The following is a 12,687-nucleotide window of genomic DNA, read 5'->3' on the forward strand; positions in this document are numbered from 1 at the left end:
TGCTGCTTTGGTGATGTATTTACTACTACCTTTCAATAAATTAAAAATCTGTGCTAACAAGAGATGATTGGAAAAGTTGTTAACAAGTATAATAAAAGTATTTTTTAAAACTCAAGTCTTAATAACCAAGGAAGTCCCCAAACTTACCAGCCTAGACTGCGCATTTCTCTCCTGCCTACCATCAGATACAGGGGGGAGAAGGCAGAGATTGGGCTCAGCAGAACAGGGTGCTTGGGTTGTGGAAGGGGGTGTGGTGGAAGAATGTGGAGAAGGACGCACAATACTGTGGCTGTCCCTGGGCAGCCTGGCAGGCACACACGGTGGCACAGGGACCGAAGGGAGAACACCTGGAAACCAGCAACAGTGGGGACAAGGCAGCACCACCCTGACAGTCTGCACAAAAGGTCTAAGGTGAGAGGCTGGTGAACACAGCCAGTATTCATCAACTGGCATTATGGCTGAGGCTCCTCCTCCATTACATGGCACTGTGGGGGAAAAACAATTGGTAACAATAGTCATTCAGATCAAAAGATGAATATAAGCTTCAGATAACTACTGTTCCTCCTTAGATGATCTCAAGAAGCAAGAAGCTGACTTGCTGGTTTAAAAGATAACTAATAAATGCTGCTAGATGTTCTGTTGGAAAATACAACTTAATTTTTTTCTCTCAACCTCACTTTATCTACATAAAGTTCCCAGGGATGGCAACACACAGGAATTGGCTGTCTAAATGAAAACCACTGTTGTAAAAACCTCCCCCAACTGAAACAAAATATATCTTCACATACTCCCCTCCAGCAAGGTTTACAATCTGTCCTTTATTGAAGTTCTGTATCTAACTTGGGTTCTTACGATTCAAGATTAAAGTCAAATTACATCAATCAGTGCAGAGATTTTACAAAGAAAGCTGTGGGTGAATGTGAACACTGTTAACTCTATAAAGTAAAAATCAGTAAGAGACAGGTAATTGAAGCATTCAGTTGACCCTAGAACTTAATATTATTTTAAATTTTAACTCAACTTAAAATTGTAAGCACCGTCATTCAGCACCACATAAGTGGTATCAGGAGAATAGAAGACAGCTGCACCAGACAGCATATGAATGAAACACAGAGTTGGGGTAAGGAAAAACAAGAGAACATCTTCCTCCAACTACAATCGTTAAGAAATGACTGCTGACTATGGGGGCTGATACAGGACCCCTTTAGTTTCAGGACCTATTTATAATCTTAAGTTATTTAGGACTTCAAAGAGCTTTCTTTGTTAATGTGAGTTTTATCTGCTAGTATTTACTACATTACAAAATGAAACTAAGAAAAAACATAAAAATATTAATACATTTAAAAATAATATACCTATTACACTTTTATAAAAAAAATTTTAAATGAGAAGAGTGGCATCGTTTGCCTTCTTTGCAATACTCTTTAACATCTGGCTTAATAAAAAACAGCTCAAATCTATTTCTCCATTCAATCTCTTGCAATATCACCTGTCATGTAGCCTCTGAAAGCTCCATGGTAAACATTTAAGAGACTTAAGAGTGAAAAGGGCAAATAGCATCTTAGCATTATGAAAATAATTCTGACCTCAAAGTACCCCTGAAAAAACTTCAGGAGCCCCCAGGGAACCAAGACCCACTGAGACTTCTGTAGGACACAAGTGTAGACACACACCTCACCTTCAGGTTTTTGTTACCTGTTGACCAGGCTTACACAATGCGTAGTCCTCCTTTTCTTCCAACTGCCCATCATGTGCCTTTCCCCCACCCCACTCCTAATAAAACTCTGCTCCAGACTCCCACAAAAAAGCATAATACAAAAGCAATGCAAGAGTGTCAGAGTTCTTTAAAATTAGAATAAGCTATCCTGATTTTCCCCCAAAACATGATTCCTATTCTTTGCCAGATTTTTTAGTTTTCTTTTTTTCATGACATCACAGATGACACTGGTGTTGAATTAACCCCGGTTAAAATACAGCTCTATCACTTTCAGGATAGGTGACTTGGACCATTCACCTAATCCTTAATGAAGTTAACTAACCCCTGACCTTATCACATGGCTGGGTTTAAGGGAGATAATACATGTTAGTGAAGTGGCTAGTAGGAACAAATCCCTTTAAGTTACTAATTCTCCACTTCCTACAGAAGGGAAACTGCCTGGGACTAAGTCAAGAAAGTCTGGAGTATGTTTTATAGGAGCCCCTGAGCATCCCTGCAGGAACCCACCTGAAGTATCCTCTTCCTATCAAATCCTGATCCAGAGTATACTTACTCAAACCTAGACAGTACAGCCCATGGCTCCCAGTCCACAAACCTGTACGGCACTCAATACTGTAGGCAATTGTAACACAATGGTATTTGTATATCCAAATACAGAAAAAGCACAGTAAAAATACAGTATAGAAAATTAAAAAAGGTACACGTCTATAGGGCACCGACCATGAATAGAGCTTGCAGGACTATTAAGCTGCTCCCGATGAGTCAGTGAGTAGCAAGAGAATGTGATCACCTAGGACATTACTGTAGACTTTATAAACACAACTACACTTAGGCTACATTAAATTTATTTAAAAATTTTTATCTTTTCATCAATAACAAATTAGCTCTTTTTTAACCTTTTTTAAACAAAACAAATATATTGTACAACTGTACAAGAAATTTTCTTTATATTCTTATTTTATAAACTTTTTTTTTTAAGAGTCTCACTTTGTCGCTCTACATAGAGTGCTGTTGTGTCACACTCTTGGGCTTAAGCAATCCTCTTGCCTCAGCCTCCCAAGTAGCTGGGACTACAGGAGCCCACTGCAAGGCCCAGTTACTTGTAGAGAAGGTCTCGCTTTGGCTCAGGCTGGTCTTGAACTCATGAACTCAGGCAATCCACCCTCCTCGGCCTCTCAGAGTGCTAGGATTATAGGCATGAGCCACCACACCAGCCACTGTTTTTTCTATTTTTAAAGTTTTATTTTTTTACTTTCTAAACTTTTTGTTGAAAATCATAACACACACATCAGCCTAGGCCTACAGAGAGTCAGGATCAATATCACTCTTTCACTTTCAAATCTTATTCCACTAAAAGGTCTTCAGGGGCAGTAACAGGAATGGAATGGGTCAGGTATAGTGGCGCACACACATGATCTCATGCAGTACACAATTGACCTTCCGTGGTACATGACTATACTCTGATAAATGAGATTACATTTCAATCTCTGCCTCCTCCCAGAAGCCTTCCTGTACCCCCCTTTCTGATGCAGCACCTCAGAAAGATCTAAACGATTTTTCTTCACAGCAATCAACAGAAAATTGCTGTCTCTTTCTCTGTGATAGGCTGAACAATAGTTCCCTAATGTCAAAGTCTGAACTCCTAGAACCAGTGAACATGCTACCTGTAAAACAGACTTTGGGGATGTGATTAAGATTGTAGAGATAGACTCTCTAGGTCAGATTATCTCAGTAGGCCCAATGTAATCACAGGTGTCCTTAGAAGAGGCAGGGGGAGACTTGATTATAGTAGCAGATGTGATGACAAAAGAGGTTTCCAACTTTAAAAATGGTGGAAAGAGTGAGTCAAGGAAGACAAGTGGCCTCCAAAACCTGAAAAAGGTAAGGAAATAGATTTTTCCCTCAAAGCTTCCATTAGGAACCAGAACTGCTAATTAGCAGTTCTGACATTAGCACAAGGAAACCAATTTTGGTTGGATGTCCAATGTCCAGAACTGTAAAATAATTGTGTTTAAAGCCACTAAATGTTTGGTTACAGCAGCGATAGGATATAAATTCCTATATTTTAATAATAATAAAATATAAATTCCATGGATTTTCTATCCATCATTTTTCCCCCAGTGACTAGAGCAGTGACTGGTACAATGGCTACTCAAACAGTTGTTGAGTATATTAACAATGTGCCAATTCCAGTCTGTTGGTAATTCCAGTCTGTTGCCAGGACAAAGGCAAAGGTCAAAAACTATGAGAAAGGGCCAGGTGCAGTGGCTTACATCTGTAATCCTAGCACCTCTAGGAGACCAAGGCAGGTGGATTGCCTGAGCTTACAGGTTCAAAGAGACCAGCCAGAGCCAGAGTGACACCTAGTCTCTAAAAATAGCCGGGCATTATGGCAGGCGCCCATAGTCCTGGCTACATGGGAGGCTGAGCCCAGAGTTTAAGGTTGCTATGAGCTATGATGCCACAGCATTCTACCAAGGGCAATGAAGTGAGACTCTGTCTCCAAACAAAATGAATAAAAACTATGGGCTCAGCGCTCACAGCACAGTGGTTATGGTGCCAGCCACATACACTGAGGCTGGCGGGTTCAAACCCAGCCAGGGCCAACTAAACAAGCCAGACATTGTGGCAGGTGCCTGAAGTCCCAGCTACCTGGGAGGCTGAGGCAAGAGAATCACTTAAGCCCAAGAGTTTGAGGTTGCTGTGAGCTGTGACGCCACAGCACTCTACCGAGGGTGACATAGTGAGACTATCTCAAAAAAGTAAAGTAAAATAAAACTATGAAAAACTCATGTCTAGACTCAAAGGAAAGTGAATGAACCATTAGTGATGTTACCATAAAAGAGGTGGCACCATGGAAATTTGCTGACCTCGATCCAGAGAGTGGAGCACTAACAAAAGTGTCTGCAATGAGACAGATACCATGCCGGATGTTTTAAATGCATTATTCCATTTAACTCTCATAGTAAAGTCTTCTAAGCAGATATTCCCATTTCATATAGAAGATAATACAGAAAGGCCTTTAGAGATTAAGAAATTTGCTCAAGAGCCAAAAATTGAAACCAGATCTGTAGGATTATAAATCTCTTGTTTTCCAATTATACCATACCCAGTAATTTATATTTCAAAGTTTGTTTCACAAACATTTCATACTTGAATTTTTACTGTAAACTTGATAGATATTATTTCCACTTGGCAGTTCGAAAATCTGAAGTTTACAGCTTATATAATTTACCCAAAGTATATAACTAGAATGTTAAGAGTTGGGATACGAGAACCAGTGGTTCTATTATTCTATAAAGTTCCATGCTTTTTAGATCTGTAATATTCTCAAGGTCAGTTTATTTTATTAAACCTACACAATTAAGGTTCTTCCTTAATGGGAAACTAGCAGATTTACAGTTTGGTCCTTAATCTTTGTAACTGAATTTTTACCTCCTTTTTACTTCAAAGTAAACAATCATGTTAATTTCAAAATGATCAGGTAACTCGTGTGTCATGACAACTGGTAAACACAGAAACAAGTGGTCAGCCTGATTTATATTTTAACACCTATTAACTTTAGAGGTCAAAATTACTTCTCCCAAAACCTCCACATTCTCTCTTAATGCTTTTAGGCTGTCACCATTAGACATTCCAAGTAAAGACATGAGGCATTCAACAGAACAATCTGGCAGTAAAGAACTGAGGCAGGATCTTTTTGCTATCAGTTTTAAGAGTACTTTTTCTGGCTTGGCGTCTATAGCACACAGTGGTTATAGTGCCAGCCACATACACCCAAGCTGGCAGGTTTGAACCCACCTTGAGCCAGCCAAACAACAATGACAACTGTAACCAAAAAAAAAAAGCCAGGTGTCGTGGCAGGTGCCTGTAGTCCCAGCTACTTGGGAGGCTGAGGAAAGAGAAACGCGTAAGCCTAAGAATTGGAGAGCAACATAGTGAGACTCTGTCTCAAAAAAAAAAAGAGTACTTTTTCTTCCAGCAACAGAGCTCTACAAAACCCAAGGAATTTGGTTGGTAGAGACAGGCTAAAGTGAGGATCAGTGAGGCCAAATGTTGCTGCCATGACTGCTAAATCAAAGAGTAGTCACTGGGAAGAATTAGCACTACTTCATGTGAGAAAGGGCAACAAATGAGTAGTTTAGAAAATAACTTGCTCAGTTTCATGAGAAAATTCTGTTTTTGCTAAAACTTCCACTCTATCACTGAAGACTCTTTCCCCCACATTTCATATGATCGTTCCTCTTAATCTTGGTTATCATTTGTTTAGTCTTTGGATTTTCCTTCCCTGTTATCACTAGAGTAATGTTACTGTTGTGTATAACAGACACTTATGTACTTGCCAAATTACTGGTTAATGGCAAAATTCCACAACTACCAAAGATTAAGCTCCTATATGGATCAAAAAAAGGTTATAAGCATGTTTACTGCACTTTTTAAAGTTTTTTTAACAACCCCAATTTTTAGCAGTAATCTCCAAATAAAGTTGTAAGTTACAGTCTCAAAAACAATTGCAAACAAAAAAAGAAAATCTTGACAGCTTTATATTAAGTGAAGAACATTTGGATAAACAATATTATTTCCAGGCATATAAAGTTCTAAGAAATGCAAAATTGAACTGGGACAAATAATCAAAGCTGTTACATGAGAGATTGCTGATTCTGAAGGACGCTGTGTACTGCCTGCTGATTCTGAAGGACACTGTGTACTATCAGAGGTAACAAAAGGAAACTTAGGGCCACAAGGAACTAAGTAGTGAAAGCCTACAACTGGATTTTGTTTGAAGTAGCTGAACAAAAATTATCTTCTGCCTTTGAGGACACTAATAAATGAAATCATTCAATTGTTGCCCCACTTAACATTCAAACAGAATAGTTTTTCCTTAAATCTGATGGTCCCTTCATGCCATAATTTCTTCTAATTCCATGTGTCCGTCTGATCATATTATTCTCCTGGCTAGAATGCTTCTTCCCATCCTCTAATTCTGACTCACCTTCTGGCAATTAGTGAGATGCCTCTACTACTACAACAGACACTCTACTACTGAGTCCAATCACAGGAGAAATTCTGTACAACAGAGAATCCCACTCAGAAATTGTACTGAGTCCTCTTTGCAATGAATTTTTCTTTTACAATCAAAATGTTAAGTTTTACAAGTAGTTTTTCCTAATTTTCTTCACCCACCCTTCCTACAACCTGCTTTGGAGCCCCCTTCCGGGATTCTCTTAGTTCTCTGTGACAAGGCAAAGCAATGCCGTACCACAGAGCATCATAACTGATTTTGGTAAACTATTTTTGTTCTTTTTGCAAATTACCAAATACCCTTTAGGATATTCAATGTTTCTTTTTTATTAGAATAGTCTTAGAAGGCGTGCAAAAAAAACTTTCCCATAAACATACCAGTGAATTTTTTTTTAATAAGACTGTGACCTTTAAGTTACCAAGAAAAATACACTCACAGTAAAACAATTTGACTTTCTGAAAATACTTTTTCACTTTACAAGAGACACATTATGTGCTTCTGTTTAGATTTTACTGTCCATTTTGGGATACTTCAGAAAAACCAAAAAAAGGACCCCATACCAAGAAATATTTAGTATGAATTTGTGATCATGGCCTCCGAAATTTCGAAAGTCGCCACAATATTTTTCCAGTCCTGTAAACTCAAAGATATAACTCCTTGTTTCCTGCCATAGGAACTAGGATCATTTCCCTCACCAATTTGGTTAGTATTAGTTGGCTCTAATATTGGCAGTCTGTCTTGGTCAAGCCTTATTCTTGCAAAGCCATCTCTTATTATGAAAGAAACATAAAATATGTTCTCCACAGTACGAGAAAAAGAGTTCGGATCAACCACAAATTCAAAATAGGACACAGGCGTATCAGGATACTTTTGAAAATAGGTTTGCAACAGTCCCAAAATTCTTTCTACTTCTACTTCTGTCGTTTCGTGATTACTATTTAGGTCTAATCTCCTCAGCTTTGTAGGCATATCCCTATTTTCTTCCATTTGGAGAACTTTCTTCTGATGTTGTCGGGGTTTTCGAGCAGAAGGTTCTAGCTTGAATGAGCCAAAAATAAAGTGGAATGTTTCTGCTTGGGACAGCCAAGATGTTGCTTCTTTATGTATCGTCTCCCAGAAGTTAAGAGCTATATTATCATCACAACCACTCAACTCATCACGCTCATCGTCTTCCATCCAATTCAGACCCACAAATATAAACAGAAAGTCACAAAATGTTACTTGATTAAAACAGCTCATATCAGCGTTTAACTGCTTTGCTTTTTCTTTACCCAAATCAGAAGCCAAAACAAGAAACTGGGCGTCGAGGGCCGCTTCTCTTGTTCGGCTCACTCCATCAAACAGGACGTTGGCTTCTTCAAGCGCCTCTGTTAACGAGTCGCTCGCGGTGTTCACTATGTCCTCGCGGTTCTGCTGGACGCTGTAGATGAGCTCACGGTACTGCTTGCGGATAGTGCGACATTTCCCCTCGTCCTCTGTAAGCCCCAGGAATTGTGGGTCTATGTCGGCCTCCCCAGAGCTGAGGTCGTCAGAGAAGCCATCAGCCCCCACCGCCTCCTCCGCCTTCCTCCGTTCTTTCTCCTCCATCATCTGTTTCAACGAGTACTCACTAACGGTGAAGGTCAGGACCGGCTCTCCTCCCTTCTCTTCGTCTCCCATCAAGGAACCTTCTTCAAGAGACATATCGGCAACCGGCGTCGCTCTGGAAACCGCGGTGTGCTAACGGCCTCCTCAGCGTTACCGACGCGGGCGGAAATCGAAGGGGCAGCCGGAGTTGAGGACGCCGCACATGCGCACAAGCGCCAGGCCCGCCCCCAGCGCAGCGCGGCAAATCGCCCCGCCCCGCCCCGCCCCGCCCCAGCTCGGCGCGTTAGCGCTCAGAACCCGGCAATAATACCCCGAGACTAATCGAGGGACAGGTATTCTTTTTCGCGTTTACTGTCACCTAACTTTTAAAGAAATACATTTGAGCAACCGTGTGACAAGTTGGGGGAGACTAAAGGTCTTACGCTTTAAAACGTTCGCCGCCATATACTGCTGTTCAATTGACCTACATTTTTCGTTCTTACTATGATTGAAAGTGTTTTATTTGGTGTTTTGTTTGAACTAAACTATATACTGCCGGTACGCCTGAGTACCCTGAAATGCAGAACTTCCACCACAAAAAGGCAAGGTTCTTTTTGCAAGGTGATTGTTTGGAACTCATTTTACAAATGTAAATCGAGTTAATTACTTTCCCAGCTCTTCAAAAGCCAGCTGCTGGCCTAGGGGTAGCGGGAAGCCGTGAGAATCCTGGCCAATGCATGACACAAGAGGGTGCTCGGATCGCACACCACTCAAGTGAACTTTGGTTCCCCACCAGGTAGTAGAGAATAAGAACAGAGTGGGTAGGATATTCCGCAAAAGAGCTGTTTATCAGGAAGTTTGCCAAAGATTCAAGGCCGCGGATTCTGGGTTGGTAGTAAATCTGAACCCTAAAATGTGAGCAAAGCTGTTAAGATTTTAGACCTGATCTATTAAAAGGATATAAAAAAGTTTAATCTATTATCTGGGTGACTCAAGTCTGTGTTGGAAAATTCACCCATTGGCTCGATGGAGGGGGGTGGTCACTGGAAATTCACCTGCAGTTGAAGAAATTCTGTTTTATCAGCCACTGAAGTAGCAAATAGCAAAGAATATCTAACAGTTGGAAGGAATACGTCTTGTTTTTAAAAAGAACATGCACACAAGCCAACCTACAAGATCAACAGCGTTTTAGCCTGCAACAAGTGTGCCTCAGAAAAGGAAGAGGGACCCCAAAATAGTACCTATTACTCATGGGTTTCAAAGCAACAGTGAGTTATTCTTATCTTCTAAGCATCTAAACCAGTTCATCTTTCTTTGGCATTAGCAGAAAGTTTCTTGCAAATGCATGAATGGCAAAACCTAGCAGTATTACGCTACTACAAAATCCTTCGTTCACAATTATGTTTTTAACTATGGGTAATTCAGGAAGAAATGTGTCTTTTTCAAAAGAACTATGTACTAGGGTTACTTGTGCACACACATTATCCTGTCCTGTTAGCTTCTCAAAAATAAGAATTTGTTTTAAATCTTCCAACCATAGCTGTTTTCACATGGATGCACTAAGTGCACAATGAATGTATAAATTAATGTAGCTTAAAAACTTTGTTCCAGCACCTATTGTAAATTATTTGGCAGCAGAGATCAAATTCCCCAATTTGCTTAAGTAACAGATCCTACACAATGAAAGTAAATTGGCAGCTTTTCAGAAAAAGTCTTAACCATTCTCTGAAATAAAAGTCTTAGGAAAAAGTAAGTTGAGACCCAGGATCTTTAAAGGATCGTACCTTTCCCAAATCTGGCCAATTACAAAATACTATTTCAATCTGTTTTAAATCTTAGGTGAAAATACAGTTAAGGATTCCAATACCTAAATCCAAAAAGTCTGTTTTACGGTGAACTATACATGTGTTCTTGGGAGCTTCTAATAGCCAATTTAAATTCAGTAAGAGCAATTTATAAAAAAACTCCAAATGACTAAGCCAACCCCCTTCCCTAAAGATGTGCTTATGGCTCAGAGGGAAAACAGGCGGACACCAATTTGCCCTATACACAGACTTTCATCTAAGAATTTCAAAATGTTTTAGAAAACTATATTAATTCTCCCAACCTACTTATAAAGTGTTACTAATACTATTTACAGGGATTTCTCAGGCGATAACAGCCCACACAACTTGCTCAGAGCAACAGAGCATGTGAAGGCAAGCATCATATTATTAAATCGTCCTCATATTATTAAGTCGTGATTTCCAGTGCTGAATTTATTCTATGTGAGATCGCTAAGAACTTTAGCTAACATGTAACTTAGATAATCCTCAGAAAGGCAGACTTGCATTGTATTTTGCCCTTAAAAATCTGCCTTCAGAATAGAAGGTTTTAGACACTGCTACAAAGAAAAACAACCAAGTCTAATAATTTCCCCCTAATCGTTTTTTGGTTAAACAGCCATTTTCTAACCTAAGGTTCAATTGCTACCAGTAATTACTTAAATGCACCTTTAAAAGAAGAAACCCCTACATAATTTCAAGGTATACTAGTAAATTTCTATATGACTAGGAATAGAAAGCAAAAGTACACTGGTACTTCAAGGACACCAGGAAGGTTTACCTTCTTCCCACAGTAAGTCCGGGCAACCATGAGACATAAATTGGTCTCAGAGATTTAGCTCTAGCTCTTTTTCCCCTTTTTCTTCCTTTCTTTGCTCAAGAGTTGCCACCCAGGGCTCAATATAAACCTCCATTTCCTTTCTTCTTTTCACCTATATTTTCTTTTCAGTCTCTTTTCTAGATTAATTCTAAGCATTCTCAAACTCTTTCCACAATCTGTCCTGCCCAGAACAAACAGGATCAATGACAAAGTTTACAGGTCTCTCTAAGGCCAAACAAGAACTCACACAGCACTCACTATTCTTTTCCAATTGGGTTTTTACTGCAAGACTAATCTCTAACAAAAGCAGGGAACAGTCAGTCTTGAGTGAGATATCCATGCTTCTCTTGCTATCAGCTACCTCCTCGTGAACTTTTCTGTTCCTTCTTTCATCACAGCTTTTCTCCTCCATACCATCAGGATAGCTGTTTAATACTGAGTTGTGAAAAATGTAGGGAAAGTCCTAGTCTGACTTGTCAGAGTAGCAAGATAGCATACATAGTTCCTCTTTCATCTTAATTTTCTTCAAAGCTATGTTCGTGTGCACATGGGGTTTTTTTTAAGTATTTTTAGTATTTAAGATAAACTTTGCTATAAGCAAGACAGATAACTATTTCTTATATGAGTTTCTGAAAAAACCATGGACTATGGGAGAAGACAAATCTGGTTCCAATCTTAATCTATGAGCTATTAATATTATCTTGGGAAGTTTGCTTAACATCTCACCCTCCAGCGTCCTCATTTGTAAGATGTAAATACTATCACACTGAGCACTTGAACAACACAGGTTTGGACTGTACAGGTCCATTTTTTATACCAAATCAGGAGCAAAAATATGGTATTTGCCGAATTTGAAACCCTAGAATACAGAGGGCAGACTTTTCACATATGTGGATTTTGTAGGGATGATTTCTGGACTTGAGTATACATCGATGAGTAAACTCAGGGGTCCTGGAACCAATCCCCCGAGTAGACAGAGACAACTTTACTTACATCATACAATTACTATATTGAATGAGAATTATGTAAAAGATCTGATAGTGTTTTCAACTACTGAATAAGTACTTAGTAAATCATATACTATCCCAAAGATAACAAATGTAAAAAAATCATACACCCCTAGTTGCACTTCTGGATATTGCTTTAGGAACAGAAAAATATTTTTAAAGGTTAAATCAGTAAGAAGGAATACAGGAATAATATTCCACTATAATAAATACCAGTAAAAAGAAATTTGCCATAAACAAAAGGTTTCAACTAATGAAAGTGTGTATAGTCCACTTAAGGTTTCACCTAATGAAAGTGTGTACAGTTCACTCTGAAGGGTAAACCTCTCTACCAGATAGTCTCAAGCCAGTAGTCTGGATGTATATGCAAAATGATTTAAGTGCATTTTTCTCATGATTGGTTCCTGGGACTTCACAGCAGATTCTTTAAAAAGTCCAGAATCTGGGTGGCGCCTGTGGCTCGGTGAGTAGGGCGCTGACCCCATATACTGAGGATGGTGGATTCAAACCCGGCCCCAGCCAAACTGCAACTAAAAAAATAGCCGAGTGTTCTAGCAGGGGCCTGTAGTCCCAGCTACTTGGGAGGCTGAGGCAAAAGAATCGCCTAAGCCCAAGAGCTAGAGGTTGCTGTGAGCTGTGACGCCACAGTACTCTACAGAGGGTAACAAAGTGAGACTCTGTCTCAAAAATAAAAATAAAAATAAAAAGTCCAGAATCTAAAAAGAGGCTAT

At 39.5% G+C, this 12,687-nt stretch overlaps 2 protein-coding genes across 4 annotated transcripts in view; both read right to left on the minus strand.

Moving 5' to 3' along the window:
- The window catches only part of TXNRD1 (thioredoxin reductase 1), a 76,460-nt gene that overhangs the window by 55,520 nt on the left and 8,253 nt on the right, over positions 1–12,687 (minus strand). The gene's annotated exons all lie outside the window — the stretch shown is intronic.
- Positions 6,304–8,501, minus strand: EID3 (EP300 interacting inhibitor of differentiation 3). The gene has a single exon (XM_053583581.1). It carries the CDS (start codon positions 8,421–8,423, stop codon positions 7,311–7,313), a length of 1,113 nt encoding a protein of 370 aa, XP_053439556.1. The 5' UTR covers positions 8,424–8,501; the 3' UTR covers positions 6,304–7,310.

This window comes from Nycticebus coucang, chromosome 3 (genome assembly GCF_027406575.1).
Source record: "Nycticebus coucang isolate mNycCou1 chromosome 3, mNycCou1.pri, whole genome shotgun sequence".
Lineage (NCBI taxonomy): Eukaryota > Metazoa > Chordata > Mammalia > Primates > Lorisidae > Nycticebus > Nycticebus coucang.

Coding starts and splice junctions, on each gene's coding strand:
- EID3 (XM_053583581.1), bottom strand. CDS start 8,423: ATGTCTCTTGAAGAAGGTTCCTTGATGGGAGACGAAGAGAAGGGAGGA.